The following is a 24441-nucleotide window of genomic DNA, read 5'->3' as shown; positions in this document are numbered from 1 at the left end:
CACACTGCAGTGCAGAGGACAGGAGGGAAGCAATGCACTGAGCTGTGGGTTCTCAGCCCTTCTGAAAGCACTGCTTTAGTTCTGTGTGTTTGCAGATGAATAGCACACGTATCCTATGTGTTGGAGGCACCAAGTCCTCATGTCTGCTGTAAACTCAGCCCTGTTTCAGGTTCTGCTCTTTCCTTGGAAATAGCAGTTATAGAATTTGCAAGCCCCTGCAGGGAAATTAAAGCAGCAGGACATTTATAGATCCCTAGTTTGGTTTCTCTGCACGCTCTCAACCCCACGGCTTCCATACCCCTCTCTGTCTCCTCAATAGTGGTAACAATCTTCAGGTTTGCTAGAAAACAAATCGAGGAATGCAAATTTCAAAGGCACATTATTAATTTCAGGCTCCAATTGGGTAACATAAGGAGGAGGAGGGAAAAAAATTTCCTTGATCCTTGCCAAGTTTCAAAGGACAAACCCGAGTAGGAGAGAAATGTGATTTCCCAGCCTCGTCAAGGGGATCATAAACAATGCAGAATAAAAAGAATATATATATATATATATATATATTTCCCTAAATGATGAGCTTTAAGAGAAGGTGATAGACATTGTCCTTTTCAGCTGGAAAGTGGAAACCAATTGATATTAATATGCTGTTAGAGGAGAATATGAAAAAAGCCCTGTGCAAATTGGCAAGGGTTTAATTAGAGTCACAATAAAAAACAGCCCTGGAGGCATTTTGCTTTTTAGTCATTCGCATACACCTCCACTCCATCGCATTTGCAGAGCCAGGAAAATTATTAATGCTCATTATCTTGAGAACTTCTCCCTTGTAGCTCTGTGACATTAATGGACAGTTTTATATCTTGGGAGTGGGAGAGAGAGATGCTTCACCCAAAGCTGCTCCACACCAATGGGAGCACCAGGCAGCTCCTGCTGGGGCTTCTATGGCTCTGGTGGCAACCCCGGCTCTTGGTGAGGCAGCAGAAAGTGAACCAAAAAGTCAGTCTTTATAGAAAAACACACTGGGGGAAGAGATGTTTGAAACAGTGCAGAAATACAGAAGGACCTTGAGAAGCCCTTGTCTTTCCCCAAGTGCGTGACCATCTGGGAGAGAAGGGCATAGGATGTGCTTGTCCGGCACCAGGGAGTTGGTAAAATCCAAACCAAAGCTTAGATTGATTCTGTTTGTCCCAGGTGTGAATTGGCACCACTGGGTTACAAACCAGAGGGAAAATGGGAGCAGGAAAACTGGAGGAAAAAAAAAATCCAAGAAAGCTCAATTTGCTTATTTTGAATGTGGGGGAAAAATGTAACAAATGGCAAGGCGGATTTGACAGGCTCTGGGAAAGGCTTAGAAATAACAAAACTGCAGAAGGCAAAGGGAGGATGGCACTTAATTCATCTTCCTGAGGGTAAATGCTCTGCCTGTTTCAGCAGACCCCGCCATGCTGAGACCGCAGCCTGTGTTGGTGAACCCACTTCTTTCCCTTCTCACCACACAATGGGCACAAAAGCATCCCAAGAACATGAGCACAGCTCTGCTTCAACCACAGAAAGCATCACAACAGGCAAAGGAAGCCTCTTTGTGCCAGATCCATACAACCCAGAGTCAACCCAACTCAGATCTACCCTTCTAGTCTACGTGCCTGGCTGCTATCACAGTGTGCAGAGGGATGGAGGAGAAGGGAGAACACATCAGTCTGGCTGGAAGTACCTGTTTTTTCCTCCTCTTTCATGGGCACAGAGGCAGCGGGCTCAGAGGCAGGTCTGATGATGCTTGCTTATGGTGGGAAGCAGAAATTCAGAGGGTGAAAAAACAGTGTGTATGTTAGAAGGTGAAACAACACAGTGATGGGACAGGGACCCGGGGGGTGGGGATATTAACATCTGTCTGAGCTGACTTTTAAGTAAGGAAGAATTTATTTCATGCTTCTAAAACTGAGGAGAGAGGCAATGACAGAGTATCCCACCTGGGGATTGTTACCCATCTCGGGGTTATTGTGTCTCCTGCAAGCAGGTCACCTTTTTTTAATGAGGTGTTTTCCCTGAGGTTCAGGTGAGTTCCATTCAGAGCCCCTTGTGGTATTTAAAGAAGTACTTTACATTTTGCAGGGCTGCAGTGGGAAGGATATCTCTGGATGCAAATGGCAGACTGGAGGCAGGAGACCAGATTCTCTCTATAAAGGGACCACAACAGCTGCAAAACCCCAACCTGAATCTCCTTTCCTGCACAAAGGTAGGAACTGGGGGCAAACTCTATTCTCTTAAGCTATGAAACAAATTAAGATTGAGCTGTGCTTTGATTCCACATCACAGGCAATGTGTGCTGGGATGAGACCTGGCAGTGCAGAAATGGATGGGGCTTGGATGGAGGTGATCAGCTCAGCCCTGCCCCTGTAGAGGCAGAGATGTGGTGGCTGCTTCACTGTTTATATTGCTTTATTTACTTATTACCTGGTGCTAAGGGGTGATGTGAAAACACTATGAGGGCACTGATTCTATCCAGGGAGAAGGGATAACCCCCAAATGCAGGATGCTTTACAAGTTGCTCAGAGCAGCTCGGCCCTTCATCCCTAACACCAGACTATTGCCTCCCTGCCCACCCTAGATGGACAACACTCACAAACCATACATGAGAAAGGCACAAAACACACCACCCACATACACGCAGCACTTGCAAAAAACACTAACAACAAAACAGGCCTAAAATATGGCTGTGGGTGAGCATGGATAAAAAATCAGATGACCCCAAGTGTGTGGTGGAGAGGTTGATCCCCCTATTTTGAACATAATGGTGATGGGAGCCCTGGGTGGCCAACAACCTCCCCATGCACACTGTAGGTCATTTATATGGGTGAGGAGAGCTTTTCAACAGAGCAGATTACCCAGAGTCTGTGGAAGTTGGAGATAAACCCCCAGCTTCCCGAGCTGGGTACATCCCTGCATAGAGCTATATATTCATAAACATGTAATCAAGTTTCCTCATCCCTTTGACTGGCTTCTGGCAGCTCCCCCAGACAGACTGTTACTAACATACTGTGGGTGTAAATCGTCCTCCTGGGAAATATCAGGCCCAGAAAGCATGGCAATGGGAGGAATGCGTGTCTAATTCCCCCATGAGAAGCTTAAAAAAAACAACAAACGTCCTGCTGTTAAGTTTTATCTGCTCATTTCCAAAAGAAAAGAGAAAACCAACATCTCCTTGTTGGCAGGGGAGGGGAGGAGGAACCCCAGGAGAAAGCACAAAAGTTTTCCTCCATGGGGTGACTGCAGAAATTAGGAAGGGGTGTTACAGGCGTGTGAGCTCCATTCTCTGCCCTCTATTTGTGCAGAGCTGCTTGGGGACTGCTGGTGTGTGCCAGCTCCCTCCCAAGGCAGCCTGCAGCTCAGCCCTTGAGGTGGGACTGGAGGCAGGATTTGGAGAGCCAGGATGGGGAAAGTTGGTTAGGGAGGTGAGCAAAACCTGACCTATCCACTCCCATTGTGCCTTATTGGAAGAAAAAAAGGAAAAGGAGGAAAGATAGGGAGAATTGTTGCTTCCCTGCATCCAGTCCTGACTTATTCTTGCTGTCCTGATGGTAGGAGAGGGAGATGTCAACCCTCTGCATGGTCTTGGGCTCCAAGACCTGTAACTGTTAGCTTCATGGCTGGAGGAACCATGGTACCTGCACCTTGTACCCTGGGACTGAATAGGGGCAAAGCAAACCAGGACTGCTCCGAGGTGGAAGGTTGTGAACCTGTCAGGCTGATTTTTATCCATGTCCCCATATCATCCTAGAGCACAGAAAACTCATAGCAGCCTCACGCATTCCCCAGCACCACCAGAGGATCCAGGGTGGGAAGAAGGCAGAAAGAGGAGTGCAGGAAGCATGGCACCCACCTGGCTGGGTGGTGGTGGTGGAGGCAGGAAGGGGGGTGCTGGTGGTGCTGGTGGTTGGGGTGGTTTTTGTGGTGGTGGTTTTTGCAGTGGTGGTTTTTGCAGTGGTGACCCGCTGCGGTCGCTCAAATGCTATCAAAGAGAAGAGGTGGGAGGCACTTTACTGCAGGGCACAGAAGGGCTCCCTGCCCCCAGTGGGCTGAACTGGTGACCAGTTTCCCAGCACGGTTCCAACTGGGGCACTGGGAGGTTTCTGCAGATTAAGGCTGTGACGCTGGGAGCGTGTGCGTGCAGAGCTGGAGGCTGTGGCTGTATCAGCTTACCCTGTTGGTGCTGATATTAGCTTAAATACTTACAGCTCTATCATAAACTAATTGCCAATTAAACTTGAAAAGAGGAAAAGAAAGCACGTCCTGTGCAGAGGAGAGAGCAGGATGGGCTCATGCTCGCTGCTATCCCCGTGCCAGATGGCAGAGCTGTGCCCACCCCAGCACGGCTTCCTCCCAACGCCCCAAAGCTGCTCAACACCAGCGACATCAACCTGTGCTTCTGCCATTTGTTCCTTCCCACCAGCATCTTCCATTCATCAGGGCAAAGGAAATGCTGTCCTGGCTTCAGCACAGTGCTGGGTGTGATGCCTATTGCCTGCCACGACAGCCGGGACCGAAATAACATGTGGAACACAAATTCCTGCTTAACTTACACCTGCTGCCCTCGTGTCCTTGTTTGTCCCGCTGCTTCATGCAGATTATTGTGCTTAATTTCATAATAGCCCTGAGCTAGTTTAAATACTTAATTTAGGTCACTTCTAGTCTCCTATGCAGGCTAAATAATCTCTCCTTAACTGGCCTTGGATACAAATCCCTCCTGTCTGCTTTCTGCACATTGCTCTAAGCACACCCCCAGCTTCATCCTGGCAGAAAATGTTGATGGGAAACATTTTCCAGTGAAACAAATGCAGGGCTGAGAATGCCAGGCTGCGTAAAGGGGAAGAAGGGTTGCCAAAATGTTTCTGATCAGAAAAGCAAAGAATGTTTTGGACTCGTAAAGCATTTTTATTATATATATATATATAATCCTATATATAATAATATATATATATATATAATCCTAAATTACTTACTGGAGACTTTTAGTTTCTATTTGAAGATTTTAAATCAAATTACTCGCAATTGGGTTCATTTACCCAGAATGAAGCTGATTCTTCAGCTTTCAGTGAGGTGTGTTTATCTTAATTGCATTTGAAGTTCTGTGAAACCACTTCTTCCCCCAGTTCTTTCCACTTGCCTGCAAACTGAAGAGCTCCGTATTCATTCAGCTCTATGATTTGTTTCTTCTGGAGAGCAATTCTGAGCCACGAAACTCAGAGCCAAGCTACTCCTTCCCCCAAACTCAGGGCTCTTTGATACCAAACTACCTCCAGCTTTGCTAAATAAGGACTCCTATTATTCCATCAACCTTTCAAGAGAAATCCCTGCTGAGCTCTCGGCTCTTTGCTGCAGACACTTCATAGACATATGTTCACACACATACACATGTATGTACAGACGTGTCTACACTCTATGTGCCTTTTTTTGTATAGGTAGCCCAATGTGACCCAGCCTGGATGCTGCACCAAATAATTCAATCCCAGCTCCTTCTCAGCGCAAAAGGCTGCAATACTGGGGGGAAAAGTTCACAGCGAGCAGTGGTGTTTCTCTACAGCCTTTTTTTATTTCCTTTCCGGCTGCCATTCTAACGAACCTCATGGGGGGAAACCATGCCATAGAAAGAGGCAAAATGAGGCTGCTGAAGTCAGAGGGAGAAAATATAAGACTCTTTGACAGGACAGAAAATGAGGAGCAATTAGGGAAGACTTATAGCCTGGAAAATGATAATGGACAGAAAACAAGCATATTGTTTTTTTCTTTCCTAGCGCCATCCTCAAGGAGCATGCACTGTTAAATGCCAGCATTTCAGTTACGTTTTTACTTACTGCCAAAGGCTGAGCCTGCAGCTGCACCTGGAAAAAAACAAGGAGAAGCGTGGTCAGCTGGAAGCAGGAGATCAAACAGGTGCACAGAGTGGGACCAAACAGCAATGGGTTAGCAGGGGCCTTGCTCATAGTCAAACGTGTCTGATGCATCGTCTTAAAAGCTGCTTTTGTCAAAGCACAGAGGAGATGTTCAGTGTTTGATATCACACACGTAAAGAAACCATCCTGGCTGAAAGGTTTTCTGTTCATCTTGACCTACCGTTGATGCCCAGTGAAGGACAAGCTCATCTCATGAGGTCCCTTGTGCTAAGTGCAGGCTGCAGGGTCTGGACCACTTTGTAGCATCCAGGCAGTCGTCAGCAGGAGAGAAGGTTTCAATGCCCTTCCCATAGGGGGCTGCAAAGCTACAGGATTCAAATCTGCCATACAAAGGCATGGAAAGCCTCAGCTTGGCACCAACGCAGAGCAGGGGGCCACTGGTGGAAGACTTCCAAGAGGAGAGGGCTATGGAGAACAGTCCCTCTTGTAGAGGAAGAGGATGTTGATGGAGGAGGAGGAAGCAACAGAGAGGTGGGGGGAAAAGAAGGAAGACTGATTGACAGACGGAAAGTGAGATGAATGGGAGAAACAAGTGCAGAAGAGAAAAAGAGAGAGGAAGAGACACAAGGAACAGAGGGGAGGGAAAAGGAGAGAACAGCATGTCTGTGCCTGTCAACACCAGAAACTTTCCCAGTCTCCTTTGAAGCGATGCAGCCGCTTGGTGGTAGCTGACAAGCTCGTTCCCTTTCAAAGAACCTGCTCGTCTACCATCCCTGGCACACACAAAACATTCCCGTCACGGCCTTCGGAGCCTGGATTTTGGCTTTGATCATCTTAAAGCACATAAATCTTTCAAAAAATTGGGGGGAGGGAGGGGAAAAGATTCTCTTTGGTAATGCTCAAAGCTTCTGCTTGAAAGGCCGAAGGGGCTACTGTGGCTCCGTGACATTTAAACAAGTCTGTTGATGTGGACTGGATGGAAACCCAGAAGAAAGTGGCCCATCTGTGATGTTTCCTGCCCCAATTCCCTGGCCTGAAGGATGGTGGGTAGACATCCTTTCTCTCATCTGCGCACCTTCACTTCTGTCACTGTCTTGCTGCAGCAATTGGATGAGACTGGAGCTGAGCAGAGGGAGTGCAGCTCTCAGCGCTGCCTGTGACGCTGACACACACAGAACGGGATCCAGAAATCAGCCATCATAGCTGTGATGCAGCTCCTGCAGCCGGCTTTACTGGGCTCGTGGGCTATGGGAAAGCCAAGGCTCTACTGTAGCCAAATGATTTTCTCTAAGGGACAATAATTTACATTGCTACAAAGCCACAAACCTTTACTTTGGCCCATACTTGTACAGACCTAAACACAGTCATCCTTGGACTCATCACTGATCTACCACCCACCAACAGATCCCCTTTGTGCCCACCCGGATCAGTTCTCATTTCTCTGTGCACAACATCACAGGTAAATACTCACTTCCCTTCTGAAAGCTGAGTGTCCTGCCCTGCTTTGAGATGGAGGAGGAGAAGGTGAGAGCTCACTCCCATCCATGGGCATCGTGCAGGTGAGATGCAGGTTACTTACATGCATTGGGGGACCCGTTGGGGAGGGGTAGGTAGGATCCTGCTCTCCAAGACCTGGAGCGAAAGTTCTTCTTGCACTTGCCGCAGTCCTGCCCCGTGGTGTTGTGCTCACACTCGCACTGCAGGCTGCCCTCCTTGAAGGTGCACAGGTTGGCGTGGAGGTTGCATTTGCACCTGGAAGAAGACAGGAGAGATGTCTATTTTGCTGCACATTATCCTTACCCTATTGTGTCTGAAAATGTAGAGGTGAAGCTGGGTTGGTTAACTCTGTTATTCCTTCTACAGTGTTTTTCCACTGAACCCAGGGAATTTGGTGCTGTGGGGTTATGATGTTCTGGGCGGATCTGCACAGTGCATTCTGAGGTGAGAGATTCCTTATTCCTCACACCCAACCATAGGAGAAGACACCACTTCATGGTAAGACAGGGTTGGAACTACATGATCCTTGAGGTCCCTTCCAACCCGGGTCATTCTGTGATCTGTAAGACAGCCTCCATCCAAGACCCCAGCAATGAGTCCCTATATTTCTATCACAGCTGTGAGCCCTGATGTAGGATTTTACTTGGAGGCAGAAATGACAGCTTTAGTTTTATGGTGGAGGAGAGCAGTTAACACCAATGTGGCAGTCCCCTGACCCCTGCACAGTGTGCTCAGTTCAACATTGTTTTCTCCTGGGTGTGAAGCTGCACAGCACAACCCCTTTTCACTTTGTGCATTGCAAGCCCAGCCCAGTGTGCCCAAATTAACATCCAGGAAACGTCACCATCAGAACCTGCCTAGTAGTCAGTGCCTCATTGGAGAAGGCACTGAAAAACACTATTCAGCAACCTGCAAACATTAACAAACTTTTAATGAGCTGCAGGCCAGCGTGCAGGGAGTAATTATCACCATGCACAGCAATTGCTGTTGCCCAGACTCGGGAGGTGACATGCAGAGCACAGAGGCTGAGCTCATAGCTCATGTGTTGCTCTGTTCAGCACCCAGCTCAGCCTGTCAGGCAGAGGTTGTGGGTACCAAAATGGCCTGTTTCATTCTGGACAGTGGATCCCAGCACATCACGATGGTTTCTCACTGCTTTCTCCATCATGTAATGATGCACACCCTTAAAAGCATGAGAAAATAACGATGCTGAACCTGATGTGAATGTTTGGATCAGTCTGACCGGGATGTGCTTTGCTTTCTAGGGCTACTTGCAGAGCCGAGGGAGATGAAATGCTTGCAGAGAAGCCGTAGGAAGAACAGCCTGTTTCTTCTTGTGCTCTGTCAGCCCAGGAATGAACAAAGTGGGTGAGGCTGGGAGCTGTGCTCGGGTCCCTTCCTGGCTGCAGACTCCACGCATGCCCACGAGCACTTGGAGCCCCTGAAGAGGCTCCCAGGCACTGTGCTGATGTGGTGAGCCTGCCTCTGCTGCCTCTCTTCATGCATGGCTGGATACACCGACCTCATGTATGATTTCTTTCCTTCCTCCCTCCCTGTCCTTAATTCTAGCAAACTGTGCTCAGAGGCTGAGCATAAGCTGGGTGAGTGTCCCCATAGCACAGCCCTGCCTGGCTCTGGCCAAGAAGGGCAGGGAGTTTCACAGCCTCTACAAAGGAAGAAGGGAATGGGGGAACAAATGGTGTCCATAGAGCAGGGGCTGACACTGTGTGCTCTGTTGGAGCCTGGAGCTGGAGGGGCTGTGTTGGGCTGACAGCAGGCAGCCTCCAAGCACCCACATGCTCTGCAGCTGAAGCATGTTGTGGCTTTGGGCAGTTTCACACCTGGGGTCGATGCATTTCAGCTGCTCTGTGCCCATTGTGAGGACAGATTTCGGCAGAGCCATCCCAGCCCTTTGGTAGAGGCGATGCTCAGCCCTCGGTGCTGCAGAGCTGGGCTCTGAATTATTCAGCGTCCAGCAAATACGGCCTCCTCTCACTTCCGAATTAGTGAGAGAGAGGGGAGGAGGGAAGGAAGCAAGCAGGGGAGGGGGTTAAAGCAGGTCAGAGCCTCGATGCGGCCGCACTGAGCCCTAAAGCAGAGCAGCAGTGTTGAGAGCCGCCTCCTCCTGTCCCTGCACGGCGTCCATTCCTTTGCCAGCAAAGAGCCTCACTCCTTAATTGGTGTAAACAAGGAAAATTAAATAAAGAGCAGACACAGGCAGCCTCTCTCGCCCTTCTCGCCTGGCTCACCTATTTCTCACTGCTCAGCCCGTCACCGCTGTGCAGAAGTTTTGTTATCCAAAAGATCAATTTTACTGGGGAATTGCTTTCTGGCTTTGACCTTTGAGGATCATCAATCTAAGAAGGGAACTATAACCCCAGTGAGCTGACCCCACAAGACAGCACTTCTCAGAGCAATCAATCAGGCTGCATTATTTAATAGCCAGCAGCTGGCCTGGGTTGCCAATCCCATTTTGCCCCAGCCTTTCCGCATCTGGACTTCCCTGCTCTGCAGCTCAGCTTTAACCCCTTCCCCAAGCTTTTTTGCCTCCCCCTCTGGGCCTCCAGCCCAAGGACACGCTCCTGCTGCCGGTCTGTGCTCAGCATCATTCCCCAGCCAAGATCCAGCTGGTGGAGACGGGAGAAAATGACATTAGCCCGGTCCCCTGGGTGGGAGCCGCTTGTCCTGCTCGTCTTTTCTTTCCCGGGCGTGCAGCCATCTCAGGAAAGAGAGGATGAAGGGAAAGGTTAGGAGCTACTTAGCAATGAGGCTTAAAGAGCAGCAGTGGGGCAGACACCTGTGCTCTGCAATGGCGAAGGCAGCAATGGCCCCAGTCCAGAACTGGCTCTGCTCTGCCTGCAGCACAGTGCTGAGCATGAGGTGCTCCAAAGGGCTGGTGGCTGTTCTTATTCTATTCAGGTTGAATACTATGGAAGAATTCTTCTCAGAAAGAATGGTGAGGTGCTGGCACAGCTGCCCAGGGACTGGTGGAATCACTGTCCCCAGAGGTGATTCAGACCCATGGGGATGTGGCACTGAGGGACGTGTCAGTTGGCATGAGCTGGGGTTGGTGTTGGGCTTGGGATTGTAGAGGTCTTTTCCAACCTTCATGACTCTGTGATTCTATTATATGATTCTCCTTTCCAGCTCATGGCTCCAGACTAGCAGTGATGGCAGCACTTCTTGGTGAGTATTCAGAGCCCACAGCAAACCCAGCAGGAATACAGCACCCTCAGTGACCTGGGGACACCCAGCTCTGCTGCTGGGAGGTGTACACAGCTGCCTTTTGCATTGCAAGCTCACACCATGCCTCAGCAAAAGTTGCCAGAGCAACACTTGGCCCAATACGCTGCAGTTTGCACGATGGGGTATTTATGAGTTTATCCTTAGTGCAGGTCGTTCGGTTGCTGCCTTCCCTCCAAGTGGTGCAGAGCGGTCGGAGGCTGCCAATGCCTCCACCAGGGAACGGGAAGGAGCTTGGAGAGCCAAGGAAAGTTTACAGAAAGTGTCCTTTTTTTCTTTTTTTTTTTCATTTCTTTCTTTTTTTTCTTCCCTTTTAAGCCATAAACAGCAGCTCTCCGTCCCCGCGTTTCCCCAAGTCAGCATCCTGGAGGTCACAGCAGCGAGCGGCTGGAGGCGAGCTGGTGCCAAGACATCAGGCTGTGGGAGCAGGCACAGCCTGCGGGTGGGTGCAGGAAAGCAGCCACTTCCCCTGAGTTTTCAATGCCAACGACTTTAGAAACAAGTTTTAAAAGACCTCTCAGTCCTTCCATCCCTTCCAAAGATACTTATGTATTTCACGACCTCTTTTCTGCCTGTAGCTGCATCTCAAAGAGCAGGAAACTCAGGAACATCTCTTTGCTCCTCTCCTTCCTTATCTCCTTGCTGCATGGGCAAGGACATGGGGCAGCAGAAGGTGCATTACCACCTCTCTTTCCAAGCTTCCCTCTGGTCCAGCCCACGCTGTCATCCTCACCCTGTGCTTGAGGTGATGCTGCTGCTGCAGGTAGCCCAGGGATGCAGTGGAGACCTGGTCCCCTCCCACTGGCTCCCATGCTCTCTCCTATCTGCACTCTGGTCTGGCAGTGGTGCCCCCCTGCTCCCTTTTTGCTTACTGAGCTGGCATTGGGGAGAGATAGAGCACAGCAGAAAGCTGCTAATGACTGCCATCCAAAGGAAGGATTATGATCGCTTCCCCCTGAATTGTTTGCTCTCACTGTAATTGATGAGCCTTTAATGAGTCTCATGGGATGATGTGTTTGAAGGGAGCTCTTTCCTCTCCATCCTGGAGGAGAATGGTGTTTCAACTGATCTCAGCTCTTGGGGAAACATGAATAACTCTTCCCCTCTCTCTATTGTCATCCCCAGCCATGCTCACAGCAGGTTCCAGCAGCTGCCTGGCCGTGGCTCACCCACTTTTTACCTGCTCCTTTGCGACTGTTTTGGCAGCCCAGCAAAAGCATGGAGCAGATCTGTTGGGCAAAGCATGATGAGCACTCAGCTTGGATTGTTTCTGGCCCATCTGTGCCTGCAGAAGCAAGGAAAAATAGCTCCTAATGGCTGCTCCATGTAAGAGGTACAGTTTCTTGCTGAGGATCTTTTGGGCAGAGAGGGGCTGAGGGGGCCACGCAAACACAGAATGGGGCAAACATGTCTCATTCAACCAGGAGCAGAGCCAGGAGTGTAACTGAGCTGTGGTTGAAGCCAAATAGGGAGGAAGAGCCATCTTAATGCTCTGCTTCTTTCAGTGCAAAGCAGGGAGGGAGACTTCGGGGTTTTGTTGCTTTTTGTAGAGCCAAAAAAAAAACAACCCCATGAGCAAGAAAGAAAAAAGCCCTGGGTTAGGTCAGAGGGACGTGCTGTGAGTGATTCCTTTGCCTTGTGGCTTTTTGCTTCTGGTTGTGTGGTGGGGACTGATGAGGGGAGGAGGCTCTGCTCACTGCCCTTTGAAATGATTTGAGGTTTGGGTTGCAAAGAGGAGGCAATTTAAAAGATGCCGAAATGGAGAGCAGGCTAAGCTGGCTGTTCCCATTCAAGTGGCTATTCATTTGAAATAAGTTGACACTCGCCAGCTGTCAGGATCCTGCTGACTGGTGGAGCATTGTTTGCGTTCAAAGCTGTCTTTAACAAAAAAAGCAAACACAGAACCAAGCTTCCCCATTAGAGGGTCAGGCAGCAGAAGGGAGGAAGGGTGAGGAGGACATGGCAGGGATACATGACCGTAAATATTTGCAGAGTAATGTGTGTAAATGCTCTTGGTCTTTCTCGTGGAATGCAATAAGGCCTGCAATTGAGTTCATTGGCCAAATTGGATTTGGGCTCCTGTAGAAGTCTCTTTATATTAAGTGCTTTAACATACATCACCTTCTCAGTCTATTGACAAAATTCTATTATCTGCTCAGGGCCGGACACAGCTCGGCAACAAAACCTGGGTGGAAATAAAAAACCTTCACAAAACTAAGCAAGGAGCAGGTGGTGGGACCTGGGGATCTGCCTAGTGACAGTGTCAGCAGTGCTTGGGTGCAGGGGGGGAGATTTATCCCTAACTGCCTCCTTACCTCCCAGCAAGCTTTCGTGGGAGTGAAGCCCTTTATGAGACTGTAGGAAAGCAAAGCAAACAGTTGCTGTGCCTTAACTTAATTTAACTATATGACCACGAGCAAGGTTTTTGCTTGAACTGAAGCTAATTCCAGCCTGGGTGAGTGCCAGGGAAATTCATCCTTCCAGCTCTTGGGGCTGCCTGGCACAGAGATGAGGACGGAATGAGGACCACACGGCACCGCTGGCACAGGCTTGGCTGTCCTTGACACCTGTACATCCTGTACCCCCAGGTCCCTGCTATCTCCTTTCTGCAATGCAAAAGTCGTACAGCTGGTGGGCCCCACCTGGTCCCCATGGGAAGGCAAAATCTAAGGGGTCTGCTCCAGAGTTTTGTGTCTATTGCGTGATGCTGCTCGGTGATGAGTATCACTCCCTCCTCCTGCCTTTCTCCATGGACTGCTTATCACCAGCAGGACAGACAGACAGAGTGTGAACAGGGGCAGGGAGGACAAAGGAGAAAAATCTGAATAATCAGCCTGAAATTGATTCATTTCTGCTCAATCTGATTTCTCCTAACTGGATCCGTGTGTCCCAGCCATGGCACATTAACTTCAATTACAGCTTATTAATGTCTCTGTGATGGAGCGTGCCCCACTGAGCACTGCGGTGACTGACGTTATGGAGGGGAAAAGATTACTCCAAAGGGACTTGATGTGTAATGGAGACAGAAGCGACGGCTTTCATCGCCCTCTGCCAGTCCCAGCAGCCAGGAAAAGCTCATCCACCCGCTCTCAAGAAGACGACCGAGCTCACTGCTGCACCAAGGAGAAGATTAGAACTGGATGATCTCTAAAGTCCTTTCCAACCAAAGTCTATGATTCTATGACTGTACAATGAGCAGATATCTGTGGGGAAAAGCCCTTCCGCTTCCCTTACCCGCCCTCCTGGCATGCACAACAGCACAAGTGCACAGGCCAAGGGCTTGCTTGTGTCTATTCCTGTCCTGACTCCTCTGCAGCTCCAGTTACTTTGCAGATCAATAGAGGCAGGATGGAAGGAAAGGAAAAAAAAGAAGAAGAAAAAAGATATCGAAAAGAAAGACAGTAAAAATAAACCTTCAGCCCTGAAAGGAGAAACGCACCAGGCTGAGGTTGCAGGAGATGCCGAGTGCAAATCAGCAGCACCAGGAAGGGAGTGAGAGCCCTCAGGACCCACTTCATATTCAGGTCCTGTCAAGCTCTTGGGCCCCCATCAACCTGGCTAATGGAAGAAAGGAAGGCAGCAGAGTATTTCCCTTTCTCCCTGTGTCCCTGCAGATCACCAGCTCCTCTGCACCCCAGCTGGGATCCTCTGGCTGTTTTTGCCTTTATTTCTTCATCATCATCTTCCCTCTCATTTACTATGACCTCAATGGTGAATCCCAAACGACACATCCCTTCCCTTCCTTCCACAGTCTGCATTGATTTCTCCTCTCTTCCTCTCAGTACCCCACCCCTTGTTGGACTGCACACAAGATTTAATTTGGTCTTGGTCCCTGCACGTAACTGGTTTTGCTTATAGCTCGAATTAGATTGCTCTCCAGAAAAAAAAAAAAAAAAAAAAAAAAAAAAGAGAGAAAAAAAAGCCTTGCTTGCTGGTACTGGAATAACCACCAGAGCAGAGTGAATTCACACAGAGCTGCTCCACCTGATGCTCTGCTTACCCACAGCTCCTCAGCAACTCAGCACTGGGGGTTCAGCCCAGGACAGCCATCAACTCCATCCCTGTCCATCTGTCCTGCAGTGTCCCCCTGTCCTGGAGATCTCCAGGACCCAGCCAGCAAACCCCAACCCCTCTCCTCCCAGCCTTGGTAGTTATGCAGCATTGCAGCTCCCGCCAGACCTTTGCAGTTTGATTGCATTGGTCCAGGGGTGTGGGTGGATGTGGAGGCTCTAATGTCTCATAAAGGGCTGTGCCATCCCCACATTCCTCCCCTGTTCTATTTGACTCTTTTCATAAAAATTTGTTGGGGTTTTCTCTCTCAAAGCAATCTCTGCTGCTGTTATAGGATATGTGGTGTGGTTTGGACAGGGTGAGAAAGGAGAACACCTGACAGGCAGCAAGAGGCTCAGTTATGGGAAAGCCAGGAACTAGAGATGCTTAAGGGACACCTCCTGCACAAGGCAGGCAGGAAAGGCAAAGTGATTTGTGGGAACAGGCAGCCATGGGCCACCACAGCCCCTACACCACACAGTAACACCTCTATTTTATCACGTATTCTAAAGCATCAAGCATCCCAAATATACTTTGGGCATAGCAATAGGTTTTTGGTTACCTGCACAGCGCCTTCCAAGCTCAGAAGCCAAAGGTCCTTGCACAAGGGCACCAGAAATCACATCTTCAGTTACTGAGCAAGCAGGGCTTTTCTTTTTTCTGAGCTGAAATCTCTGCATCCCTATAATAGCCCAAAGTCTGACCAATCCTGATGTCCAACCATCCCCTCCAACCCTTCCTATTCACTCAGTGCAAGGAGCCACCATGCTTAGAGCTAAAGGGAAGGCAGTGTGCTGGCCTTATATCTGCCTTTGCCTGCATTGTGGCTGCTCAGCCCCATTCTGCCTAATCTCTTCCCAGCACCCCTCTGCCCTTCCCGTCACCCCCTGCTGAAAGAAAGGGCTCTTCCATCCCTTCCTCTCCCTTGGAGCGCAGTCAAAGCCAGCCTCGGCGGCACCTGCGGAACATTTCTGCTTGCGAGACTCAGAAGCAAACAGTTTGGAAGCAATACAAACGGCTCCTCTGTCGCTGTGGAGATTCTTGTTAGCAGTGGTGGGTGATGGGGAGATTTTTCCCCTCTCGCCTCTGAGTCTCACACAAGCTGCATCCACAAGCTGGATGGGAAATCAGCCATCTCGGCATTTTTCCACCTTACTTTGCTTTTTCGGTTAATGTCATAACATAACATATGGCATTGCACAGAGAAACGAGAAATAAAAAGCAGGAGAAACAAATCCCCTCCTGCTCAGCCCTGCCCCAGAGCTGGTGCTGGCTTTGGCCTCTCCCCAAAGCTTGTTGGCTGGAGCTGGGGCTGAGCCAGGATGATCCTGCTTGTACCAATGGAGTTTAATGGGGAAAACCTCATTCCTCCCCCCGTGGAGGGCATCCCTGGGGGTGCTTCAGCCTTTCCCTGCGAGGACACATCTCTTGTATGACAACGAGGATGCCCTGGCTTGGGAAAGAGGATATTAGAGGAAGGAATGCTGATCATCTAACAGTTGACATTGATGCTGGTGGCTTAATTCTGCATCAGTAGCCCTCTTCTCATCCTTCCAAGAAGAAGTATCCCAAGAAATACAGTGACCATTACCTGCCAGTGACTTCGATGTTGGAGACAGCGTAGAAGTACTTGTAGAGGTTCTCCCTCTGCACGTAGGTGCCCCCCAGCGCTGGTCGCAGCAGCCTCATCCTCAGGTCGGTCACGGTGAAGAAGTCCTTGAGCCCCTTGGCGCTCTCCAGCCGGGTGTACAAGTTGTCCATGTTCTTAAGGTCGGGGCCAGCGAAGATGGCGAAGCGGTCCCTCACCTCAAAGCGGACGGTCTTCTCCTTTTTGGAGCCCGCCCAGCGGGAATACTCCTCCGTGCAGAGGACCCTGTTGGCACTGGTGGTGGAGAGGTCCCGGACCCTCCGTGCTGGCATGCTGAAGGCCTCCATGCAGTCATCTGCGTAATACTGGTACGGGTGCCAAGTCCTCCCGTTGTCCAGCGACTTCTCCAACATCATGATGGTGGGACGGCCGTACTCAAAGGTGATCACGATGTCGTCCGTCAGCTCGATGCTCTTGTTCCAGGACAGAGTGATGTTGGCCAGCAGTGGCTCCGGGTACCGACGCCATGTCACGCTCTGCCAATACGTGGCCAACCCCTCATCCTCGCTGTCAAACATGAGCTTTGGTGGGTGGGCCAGGTCTGGGTTGGAGGCGTCACACTCATCGCTGCACAGGTACGGGTTCTCCTGGAACAATAACAATGGTCACAAGAAAAGGCAACACTTGGGCATCCCAGTCAGACCCTGCTTGCCCCATTCCTGTTTTTTTGGTGCTTTTGGTAAATGTTGACTGCTCAGCTGAGCTGGAGTCTTGGAGGCCTGGCTCTGTATGGGGCCTCTGCCCAATGGACAGCTAAGCTGTTACATCTGACAGGCCCTTTGGGAAAGAGCCCTTCAATTTGGCACAGGGGTGATGTTCATAGAAAGCACGTTCCCTGAGACAGTCTCTGAGGAACTTCATTTCAGCTTGGCCAAGTTACAAGCCCATGGAAGGCCATTTTCACACCTCCTTGCTAACAAGAACAAACAGCTCAGCCCCCAGGCACAGCTGTACTGGGCACATCTGTGTCCCCAGAGGCTCCTGACAATATCCCCACACTCTGTGGGGCCCAGCACCACTGCAAGCAGGAGGGAGTCCCATTCCCCATCCATGCTCAGGGCTCTGCAGAAGGTAGAGCTTTGTGCTCATTGCCCATGGGTATAGGTGCTTCCCACAGTGTGGTGCAATGGCAGAAAAGGTACAGCCACCCCATTATGCTCACAGGTGAGATGTGCTCATGTCCCCTTTTGCTCATATCCCCATCTCCTTGTGCCCCCATGTCCTGAACTGCACTGTGAGTGCACAGTTAAGGTCATACACCCTGAAGTGTTAAAGGTTTGGAGGCACACATCAGGGTTATCTGAGCTGCTGGGTTTATTGCTCGTGAATGTGCCAAAGCTCTTTGTGACAAGCTGGGGTCTCTCCTGCCCTTCAGCCCCTGTAGGGATGCATTATAGCAAGCATCAACCCCTGAAAAACTCTTCATGTCTCCACACTGCAAATCTTTGCATACAAAGCATCTCTTTGATTCCCTCTCAGACTCAAACCTGTGCTGGGAGTGCACCAGGCTCAGCTGCAGCCAATTCCTTCTTACACAGAAGGTGATAAAGCAGCTGGAGCTGGCTGAGGTTGATGCCTGAGGTGAGCAGCCTGCAGGGTGGTGGGACCTGATCTGGTCTTCTGGAGCACAGTGCATTAACGAGGTAAGACTGAGCTGTTTGGTGGAGAGATGTTGCTTTGCCTGTGGTCCTGGCTGTGAGCTTGCTTTGAGCTGAGAATCTTTTGAAAACCCAAGTGCTTGTGGTCTGCTTTTAGGGTATCCAGTGTGTGCCCTGGGCAAAGCAGTGGGTTTCTGGCTCCCATAAGAGGGTGTTCTCAAGTACAGTGTGGGGGTTTATACCTTGAATGTGGATATATCTTTGGGAAATTTGATCTTTGCTATCTCCAATTGGGCTACCAAAAGTACTGAGATCTACTTAGAGTTGTCTGTATCCTGAATGTGTAAAATGGCTTTCTTTGCTTTGACGTGGCTCAGAGACGTGTTAGATGTGAGCAAACAGAGGCCACAGCGCTGAGAAGCCTCCAAAAGCTCTAATAATTCCACCTTGAGCAGAACAGCAAGCAGCTGAGCTGTGTGTGAGCACCGGGCTCTCTGTAGTACACAGAGCAGCAGCTGTGGGCAGAGGGGTCCTGTAAGTGGCTGGTGTCTTGCTTGGTGCATTTAAGTGGGGCTGCCAGGGGACTGTTCCCATCCCAAAACTGGGGAGGTGCTGTCTGCAGTGGGGGATGTTGACTGTGGGCTCTGAGCTTTGCTTTGTCCCCTCCTATTGCAACATGCTGTGCTGGAACGGGGAGTAAAAGAATTAGGTATTGACATACTTAATGTGCTCTCCTGACTCGTCACGTTCAGAGGAATTGTTTACCTCTGCTAATGAGACACAGCTTCCTGCTGGGGGATGCGGCTGCCGCTTAGCACAGCTTTACGGTGGTTGATGGGAAAGGAACTAAAATGCACCTCAGCTGAAGCTATGGGGGCTCTGAGTGCGTTTCCTGTGCTGAGGCAACATATTGTGCTGCAGTATGCTTCTGCTGCGAGTGTGGTTGTACAAATGGCTTAATAGGACAGCCCTGAAAAGGCCATCCTGATGCTCCTATCAAGGCTTTCTCTGAAGGCTCTCAGTAGCTGAGCTGCACAAGGGAAGGTTGAGGGGCCACCCCTGCTAGGACTGTGAAGGATGCTGTCAGTGGGCATGGTGGATTGGAGCTGGACTTGGTGGTCTGAGAGGTCTTACCCAACCTTAATGATTCTATGGCTTTGCAGTCAAACCACAGTGACAGAGCTGTGAGGATGGATGGTGGCATGGAGTGGGGCAGGTTTCTCAGGAGCAGCAAGGGGAAGCAATGGGGTTTGATGAATGCAGTGTGCCGTGGTGCAGACAGGAAGGAGCAGAGCATGTCTCCCATCTGCTCATCCCAGAAAACACAGAATGGAGGTGCACCACCCCTGCTGGCTCCTGTACACCCAAACCTGTGCCTGCACATGGCTCAGCAGGCAGTGAGCTCAAATTGGTCTTCAAGCACCCTGGGGTGGCACGTGGCTTGATTGCTGCTCAGTTGTACCTGGGTGAGTGTGGAAATAACCTCTAAGTGTCAGTGCTGGAAGTTGGGAAGAGCCTCAAAAGCCACTGAGTGAGTCATGCCACTATGGCTTCCTCTGCTCAAATGAAGTGTTCCTTTTTGGTTTTTGGCTTATTGAAATGTCCTTCCTCCTTGGGATGCTCAATGCACTTTCTGCTGGTGGGGTGGTTTCAAGTCAGCTGGGAGGGCAGGGGGGGAGCGGAAACAGATGGCCATAATTTGGCTGCTCCTCCAGTCCTGGTAAGATCAGTTATAGCTCTGTTGAAACAATTCCAGGTATTATTTTAGAATCTGGTTTCCCTATCCAAGCCATGCGTGTCCTCCAAAGAATCTGTCCAAAGTCTCAAGATATTTACGTCTTCAATCTAAAAGTCAGAATGCATTAGCTAGGGAAACTTGGTCTTCATGCACTTAAAATAAAGCCGCTCACTTAGAGTCTCACGCTATTAAATCAGCTGTGAATGTCCTCACGGCAACTGGATGCTGCAGGTCCCCAGCTCTGGATGCTCTTTTCTTGCGTGTACACCAAGGATTTCTTTGCCTGAGCTCAGCTCAACTAGCAAAGCCCTGGGGAAAAGTGGCAAAAGCTGAGGGCAGGTTGTCACAACCAATGGCAAGAATGTACCTCCATGGGACAAACATTCTGGGGGCTTAGAGATGGATGTCCCATTGAAGGTGATGCATCTGGAGGTGCCCCATGCTGGTGACTGTGGCCCATGGGTTTCATTTCCCATTTGTGCTCAGCAGAAATGCTGCACAAGGGTCCTCCTGAAGATGAGAGCAGGGATCTAGTTAGGGATCCTCCAAGGATTACTTCGGTTGTGTCAGGGCAGAACAGGAATTCAGGGTGCTGCAGAAGAGCTGCTTCCCACTGTGCCAGGAGAGAGGGAATGGGAAAAACAGCCCCATCCAAAACCTGCTTGCTTTCTAGGGCTCTTAATGAGAGCACAAAGTTGTTTTGCTTTATTTTCCTGGCAGATAATGCCATTTTTAAGCCTCATAGCATGAAATTATATATTTTTGTAGGTGAAACTGCTTGATTAATCACTAAGCTGTTGAATATTTTAAACAAACCAGACATCTGTTGTGAATGGTGGAAGCTGCACAGAAATAAAGCTGCAGCTTTTAGTAGTTCTCCATGCCAAAGGGAAGCTAGAAAGAAATTACAACCACTAGATGCACCATGAAGAAAAGCAGTAATATTACTAATATTATTAATGGGGGTAGAGGGGGAAGAAAGATTTGAGCAATGAAAAATAAAAGAACAATGTGAAAGTTTGTACTTTTACTGCTCTTGTAACCATAACCTCGTGTGAGCATCCAACTGGTGCCTTGGCCAGGGGACCCCACGGTGCTGCTGTTTTTCTGGGTCCCCTCTGCTTGATTAGATTGGTGTTGAGGTCAAGGCCTTTGCTAGAACCCCAGTCACCCTGTCTTTAATCACAACCAGCATCTTAATAAGAATAATAGCAGTGTCACACCAGCTTGGAGTAGCTCCAGATATTGAAACTTTGTGTTTTCAGCTGGAGTGAGGAATCCTCGGCTTTTCTCTAAGAAGGTTTTTATCTGAGGGGAAAGAAATTAAATGCACTTCTTGGGCAGATAGGTCCATGCTGTCATGCAGCTTTTTCATGTGCTCCTCCTTGCACTGTATTTTCCCCTCAGACTGGCTCTCAGACCTTGGATGACTCCATGCTTTGTGCAAAAGCAGGGGATGGTTGGGCAGCACGGCTGCCCCTTCCACCATCGGCAGCATTAAATACCATGGGAAGGGGCTCCATTTCCCTGTGGGCTGTGCAGATGGGACAGCCCCTGGTGAATGGGTTCACCCAGCAGCCGGCAGCACTGGGCTGAATGTCACCTCCACCCACCCAGTGACAATCCTCTCCCAGCTGCTCTCCAGACGTCTTAAGGAGCTCTCAGGTGCATCCCAAGGTCTTTCCGCTTCCTGCGGCGTGCCTACGACCCTGCCTTTGATTTTTCAGCTTAAAGATGAGCTGATTAGGTTCGCAATGTCCCCGCATTGCCTTGCACGGCAACAAAGTTGGTATCAGATTTCCAACCGACCCTGCAGAACGACCGCGTCGGCAAAATCCTGGCATGCACCTGATTCCTTGTAAATGTCCCCCCCAATGCTCTGATACCACCGAGCTGCGGGTGTCCTGCAGACCACCTGGCATTGGTGGGACTGGTGGAGGACAGGTCCCCAACCCAAGGCATCCCTGTGTGGCAGCAGATGGCCCAGCAATATTGATGGGCAGCTCCTGAACAGCATCCGCTGGGGGTGTGCTTATGGTGGGCAGAGGTGACATCTCTCTGTCCTCATCTCTCAGCACACAGATACCCAAAGCTTGATTTCTGTGGCTCCCCGTGGAGCGCAGTGTCGGGTTTGTTTGTGCAGGAGGCAGTGGGATAAAGCTGGAAGGGTGGCTGCGGCGCATTTGTTGTTGTTTCGCTCTTTACGCTCGAGTTCCCCGATTAATCCCTGGATTAATGGCCCCACGCGCTGCTCCCTGCGGGCAGGCGGCCCCATCCCAGCTGAGAGACAACTGTCCTTATCCCCTGCACTGACATGGGGTCAAACCTGCTTTCTGTGTGATGTGTGCATCGAGTGACTTCCCTGTTTTTTCTTTCAATATATATCCCGTGAAGCAACCGCTTCCCAATCAGAATCCCATTTACACGAGGGAATGTATGGGATTGTCTTAAAGCCATTATTAGGTATTTCCACTCTTACTGCTTTTGACCCGAGGGGTCAATGTCTCTGTCTGGATTTATGGAAAGACACGGTGATTTTATGATCAAAAATAACATCAGTGGGTAATTAAGTCTTATGCTTCAGGGCACAAACCATAACCTGCCAGTGGCCAGGATGGGACTCCCAGAGAACTGAAACTACTCACTGACAATTAATTTTCACTCTATTCGTGGGGGCTGGGAAGGATCAGAAGGGTGAAACAACCGTAATTAATTTACAGCGATTATTTCCAACAGCTGGCAAGTGGCATAACTCAGCAGCAGCGATGTCTGGGAGCACGGAAATAATTGAGCAGAAATTATGAGGTGCCTCTGAAGCGAGGCAGCCCCGCGCTTTGCTGAGCTGCAGGCAGTGGTGACATCGAGCCCCATGTCCTGGGGGCTGTAGGTGGCCATTGGAGGGCAGAGCATCTTGACTCCAATGCACTGTGTCCTGGTGCCAGGATCATTTTCTCATTGTTAAATGATGGGGTGTTTTCCGTTGGTTGTGACACCAAGGGGAACCTGTGCTCTGGTGTCTGTCTTCTCTGTGCTTTCCATGGGTTTAGAGGCACAGGGTTTGGAGTAGTTTATTCTGGCCCATTAATGTCCATCTGAGATCCTGGATTGACCCCTGAAATCAGGTAGCACCTGCTCATGTATCTGCAACAGCACAGCCCAGTGCTGGGGTAGACAGAAGAGGGGACATGCATAGCTGGGGGTGAGGGAATGCAGGGTGAATGGGGAGCTCTTGAGCTCCTCCTGCAATGATTGCCCCACTTCTTGTGCCTATGTGGGCAGTGTGTGGGGATGTCAGCTTGCTGCCTCCCTTCTCCTAGCTGCCTGCAATGGGCTCTGCTTAGGGCAGAGAAAGCAAAAGGGGAGAAGAACGTCCTCGCTAACAAGCAGTTTCCTGTTTATTAGCAGGTAAAGACAGAGCTGGGATGAATTATTAATAGGGTGGAAATGGGGTCCCTCCACAGATCTGTGCTAATTCTGGCTTGGCTGAATGTCACTCCCTCTTCCTCCCTGCTCCATCTTGCAGTGGTTGGGGGCATCGATTTCTCCCTCCCTTCCTTTCCACCCTCAGATTGCAGGGTGTCAGAGCAAGGTCACCCCTGGGCGTTAGAACACACTCTGCTCACAGGGTTCAGGATCCCATGAATCAGCAGAAGCATCTGGGGTTCAGAATCCCATGAGTCAGCAAATACATATGGGATTTGGGATCCCATGAGTCAGCAGAACGCACACAGGGTTCAGGATCCCATGAGTCAGCAGAATGTGTGCAGGATGTGCCCAGCCTGATGCCTTGCTGCGAGCCTCTTTCCTTTGGCCAGCAGCAGACACACTGAGCAGCACGCTCCTTGCTCAAGGCTCTGCTGCTCCCTCGGGCCAGTCTCTCTGCAAGAGAGAAGATGCAACCCGTGCTTGCTGGCTGCTGCTCCCCTTCCCCCTCCGGTCTGTTTCTGAATTCCAGAAGCATCTCATGCTTATTTCAGCCATGGTGTAATGCTGGAACAGATAGGTTGTAGTGCATCCCATTCCCCGGTGGGGAAACTGAGGCAGGCAGAGGGTGAGGAGAGGATCTTGCATTACCTGGGCGATTGAGTGTTAGTTGCTCCTCAACTCAGCCATAACATAAAGATCAAGGAAACCTCAGCTCTTGCCCCATACTCTTGGAAATGTTCCCCATAGTCTCCTCAATACTCCCATGTGAGAAGGGTCTGCTCCCAACTCTGGACCGCAGGGGTGCAAAGGGAGTGCCTGGAGGGGAAGGCAGCTGCTGCCCACTGTATACCAGGGCTGACCCCTGTCCCTTGCCCATCCTCACAGCTCACACACGCACAAAAATCCCTTTACAGGCAGTAATGGACAAAAAATCCATTAACACAACCAACTCCAACCACCTGGCTGAGCTCAGCCCACTTGCAATGGTTACCCATTGCAGAAGGACCCCAGCATTGCACTGGCATTGCAGCAGTGATGGCAATTCCAAACCTATGGGGTGCCCCGAGCAGCCCCAGCTGCATTGTGGGGTCACCTCGGACCCAAACCTGTGTGTGCAGCCCAAATGTGGGCAATGTGAGGGTTAAGTGCAGCATGGAAAATTCCACTCCTAAGCAGATAATCTGTGCTGGGTGCATACACACAGCCTGCAGCCCGGCCTCCTCCCATGGCATCATTTGTGAGCACTCCTTCATTCTGACCCGGTAATCCCTGCTGAGCTGTTGTAACCCCGTGCTGCAGAGTGGGGCTGGGCTCGCTTTGGGATGGGGCTGCACTGTTGCTCCTTTGATGGGTTTGCAG

At 50.1% G+C, this 24441-nt stretch overlaps 1 protein-coding gene across 2 annotated transcripts in view; it reads right to left on the bottom strand.

Annotated features, from left to right (window-relative positions):
- The window catches only part of NTNG2 (netrin G2), a 37631-nt gene that overhangs the window by 6003 nt on the left and 7187 nt on the right, over nt 1-24441 (bottom strand). The window contains exons 3-7 of one of the 2 annotated variants that reach the window (XM_032448163.1): nt 16264-16907; nt 7462-7634; nt 5844-5870; nt 3872-4000; nt 1706-1771 (exon numbers count right to left, since the gene is read on the bottom strand). In XM_032448163.1, coding sequence (XP_032304054.1) covers nt 1706-1771; nt 3872-4000; nt 5844-5870; nt 7462-7634; nt 16264-16907 — 1039 coding nt within the window. The remainder of the gene's footprint in view (nt 1-1705; nt 1772-3871; nt 4001-5843; nt 5871-7461; nt 7635-16263; nt 16908-24441) is intronic. The other variant, XM_015879149.2, reaches the window with a different exon arrangement.

The sequence above is a fragment of the Coturnix japonica genome, chromosome 17, assembly GCF_001577835.2.
Source record: "Coturnix japonica isolate 7356 chromosome 17, Coturnix japonica 2.1, whole genome shotgun sequence".
In the NCBI taxonomy this organism is placed as follows: domain Eukaryota; kingdom Metazoa; phylum Chordata; class Aves; order Galliformes; family Phasianidae; genus Coturnix; species Coturnix japonica.
The sequence above is the reverse complement of the archived record's forward strand: the minus strand, read 5'-3'. Positions and strand labels throughout refer to the sequence as shown.